Source organism: Phalacrocorax aristotelis, chromosome 1, assembly GCF_949628215.1.
Source record: "Phalacrocorax aristotelis chromosome 1, bGulAri2.1, whole genome shotgun sequence".
NCBI classification, from domain to species: Eukaryota; Metazoa; Chordata; class Aves; order Suliformes; family Phalacrocoracidae; genus Phalacrocorax; species Phalacrocorax aristotelis.
In genome coordinates this window covers 1,580,050-1,583,844 of record NC_134276.1, presented here as the reverse complement: position 1 = coordinate 1,583,844, position 3,795 = coordinate 1,580,050, and the positions used below count along the sequence as shown (strand labels likewise).

General features: G+C 65.4%; 1 protein-coding gene across 1 annotated transcript; it reads right to left on the bottom strand.

Moving 5' to 3' along the window:
* Positions 1-228: 228 nt before the first annotated feature.
* On the bottom strand, positions 229-2,528 carry TPBGL (trophoblast glycoprotein like). Its single transcript, XM_075105365.1, has 2 exons — positions 794-2,528; positions 229-604 (listed from the first exon to the last, which is right to left on the bottom strand). The coding sequence occupies exon 1, from the start codon at positions 2,294-2,296 to the stop codon at positions 1,232-1,234; it is 1,065 nt and encodes a 354-aa protein (XP_074961466.1). The 5' UTR covers positions 2,297-2,528; the 3' UTR covers positions 229-604; positions 794-1,231.
* Positions 2,529-3,795: the final 1,267 nt, after the last annotated feature.

Below are 3,795 nucleotides of genomic sequence, written 5' to 3'. Positions count from 1 at the left end.
CTATTACCTGGATCATTTTCCTGAGCCCCTGCCCCGCTACCAGGGAAGGATTAGGACCGTCAGAGCCTGAGCTCTGCGCACAAGCCATGCAAAACCACCAAACCAGCCCAGGAAAAGAAGTTTCTAAGCATCAGCCAAACTACGGAGGAGCCCACAGCTCCCTTCCTCCGGCAAACCAACCGCTGTGACATCGCCTCGGCTGTTAAACCACGACAGGGGTAACCGGCAAACGTTGCAAGAAGCTTTATAGAAAATAGACAATAGAGTGGATGCAGCTTTCAATATATTTGCTCTAGGATATAGTAACAGGCACGGTTCTAAAGCAAACACGGGCGGGCGAACTAGGTCGAGAGCTTTTGCTGCGCTCATTTTAAATGACAAAGTGCTGAGACAGCCTAGTCTAGGATATATTTTAGAGTCAGAAAGGGGCTGCCCCCGCGTGCCCTGGGGAACATGCACGCAGCCGGCGGAGGCGTTTCCTACGCAGCTGCATCATTTTGTGCCTGGAAAGAGCTGGAAATGCCATCGAACAAAACCAAATGGATAAAAGGGCTCGGAAAAGCACGTCGCTTCTCGGGGGAGCAGCTGGACGGTGTGTTTTCCTCTGTGTTTGGAGCAAAAAAAAAAAAAAAGAGGAAAAAAAAACAAGTTAAGTTTTGCATCTGTCAAATAGAAATCTAATAGGAAAGAGAGCTGTACATGGCCAAAGTCAAGTCCAGGCTCCAGGAACATCCAGGAGGACAGTTTCAGGTATCGCCCGCTGCTTCCCGGGATGTGCCAAGCAAACACTCACGTGCGCGCGGTGCCGAGCCCCGCCGGCAGCGTGGCGTCCCGCAGTCCGCCGAAGAAACCTGCCGCTGGAGAGGAGACGCGGGAAGCAGCTCGTAATCCTCACCGGAGCACCGGGGCTGCGCGTGCCGGCATCCCGCAGGAGCGATCCGGATGCGCTTCCCCCTGCCCGCAGGCGCTGGGATGGGGAGAACGGATCCAGCCTGGTTCCCTGCGGGAATCAGTGAGCGCTACAGGGTCGATTAGGGCACGGGCAGGGAGAGCGGGTCCGGAGCCCTCTGGGGAGGGTGCTCTCCACCCTGATGCGCCCCAGCACCCACCCCCAAGGCTGGCTCATCCTCGGAAGCTGATTTTCGGTGATGCCATGGCAAGGGGATGGGGCCAGGGCGAGGCGGGTGCTGGGAGCGGAGGCGTCGAGCGGCGGCATGGCAGGTGGATGCCGTCAGAGGCCGGGGGTGCCGATGGTGCTGGTGCGGCGGGGATCGGCGTCCTGCTCGTAGCGGTAGTGGTAGCCCTCCATCTGGTCGCGGCAAGCCTCGCGCAGGTTGTGCAGCCAACGCTTGATGCCACGGCGGTTCAGGTAGAGCACCATGAGGAAGACGATACCGATGAGGGCCAACACGATGCCAAAGAAGACGTAAGAGGCCGTCTCCAGCCGACCGGGCTCGGAGGCCGCGCACGTCAGCGCCTCGGGCCGCAGGTGCAGCAGGACGGCCCTGCGTAGCAGTGGCGGTGCGGTGCAGCGCAGGCTGCGGGCGTCGGGCACCCGGGCGGCTGCGATGCGCAACCAGGTGAGGAGCGGGCGCAGGGCGCAGTCGCAACTCAGCGGGTTGGCTCCCAACGTGACCCGCAGCCTCTGCAACCCCGGCGCTTCCAGGCTGCGCAGCTCAGCAGCCGTCAGCCGCTGCAGCGAGTTGTTACACAGGTCCAGCTCCTCCAGGCCTGCGGGCAGCAGAGCGGCAGGCAGCGCCCGCAGCGCGTTGCCCGCCAGCTCCAAGCGCCGCAGGCTGAGGTTGCGCAGGGCCAAGGCGAGCTGCTCCTCCAACGGGGCGGCCAGCAGCGCCTGGTTCAGCTGCAGCGTATGCAGCAGCGGCGCGCCGGCGAAAGCGCCGGCGGCCACCGAGAGCAGCGGGTTGTGGCTCAGGTCGAGGGTGCGTAGAGCGGGCAACCCTTGCAGAGCCATGTCCTCGATGGTTTGGATGTTATCGTGGCGCAGGTGGAGCAGGCGGAGGTCCGGCAGCGGGCGAGCAGCGAAGGCAGCGCGGTGCAGCACGCTCAGGTTGCTGCCGACGATGCTGAGGTTGCGCACGGTGGCCGGCAGCTCTCTCGGCGGTTCTTCCAACCTCTCGTACCGACATTGCACCAGCTCCGGGGTGGCCACGCAGTAGCAGGCAGAGGGGCAGCCCCCGGGGGCGGCGGCGGGGGGCACGGCCAGGGGCAGCAAGGCGAGCCCTAGCCAGGGCAACCAGCGCCCACCGCCCGCTGCCCGCACCTGCCTGCGGGCCATGCTCGCCGCCCGGGCATGCAGGGGTGGGGGTGGGGGGAGTCGGGGGGGGGGGTGGTGCGGATTGGGGGGGGTCGGGGAGGGGTGATGGAGGGTTTGGGGGCGGGGGGGGCACGGAGCTGCCTCCCTTCAGTTCCCCCCCCCGGGGCTGAGCTGCCTCCGGCGCGGCTCCCGCACACGGCGGCTCTGCTGACAGCGGCGGCCGCGGCGCTGCCCAAATCGGGCTGGGGGGGGGGAGGAGGGGGGAGGAAGGAGGAGGAGGAGGAGGAGGAGGAGGAGGAGGAGGAGGAGGAGGAAGGGGGACGGGTTGGGGCTGCCTGGCGCTGCGGGCTGGGCGGAGGAGCGCCGCGGGCAGCTGCCGTCGGAGGGGGCGCGGCTCCGCTGGGCTCGGCTTCTGTCGGCTGGACTCGGCTGGGCTTTGCTAGGCTCGGCTCCACTCGGCTCGGCTCCACTCGGCTCGGCTCGGCATCACTCGCAAGCGCCGGCCTGCACCGCACCCCCGCTACTGCGGGGGGGCTGGGGTGGGGGGGGAGAAGGGGGGCTGACGGGGTCCTCTTGCAGCCCGGGGAGGGGTTAGGGGTTGTCACCGTCCCCATCGAGCCCGGGGAGGTTCTGAGGATGGGGTGGGTGGGGTGGTGTCCCGGTCCCCGGAGAGAGTTTGGGGGCTGTCCCGATCTCTTTTAAGCCTGGGGAGGATTTGGAGGCTGTCCTGGTCCCCTTCCAGCCCGGGTGGGGGGCGGGGATTGAGGGCTGTCCTGGTCTCCCTTCCAGCTCCGAAGAGGATTTGGGGGTGTCCCGGTCCTTCCCCAGCATGGAGGGAGTTGGAGGTTGCTGCGGTCCCCCCCACCCCAGCCCCCGGCGGGGGATGGGAGCTGTCACCGTCCCCTTCCAGCCCGGGGAGGATTTGGGGTTTTCTCAGCCCCCCTCCGGCCCAGGGAGGATTTGGGGGCTCTCCCAGTCCCCTTCCAGCCCTGCTCCCCACTCCCCGACCTGCCCCGCAAGCCGGACACCCCGCAGCATCCCTGAGCGCTGCAGCCTCGAGAGAGGCGCAGGCAGGGTTGTCACTGCTGCCTCCAAGTTACCACTGCTTTTGCTTTTCGGGACTCGGTCACATCATCCTTCGTGGGTCCCCATCCCCGCCCCAGCTTTGCGGGGAGCCATGGGGTCCAGCCCCTAGGATGGCCCGCACTCCCCGGAGAGACGATGCTGAGGGACGGAGAGGTCATCGCTTTTATTAGACAGGCTTGGAAAAAACCCGACCGGCGTCGGGCATGCAGCCCCTTGTGTGCTCCCGGCTTTATTTTCTCTTTATTGTACCCGCCGGGCTAATAAAAGATATTACCTCCACTGCAAAGCCTGCCTTCGTCTCACCGCCGTCCCAGGGGGCTGCCAACGGTGTTGGGATGGGCACGGGATTTTTGGATGCTGGAGCGATGCACAGCAGGGCAGGATTTGGGTGCTGGACCCTCTTTGGGTGCCTAAAAACCTCTGCAGACCTGAGC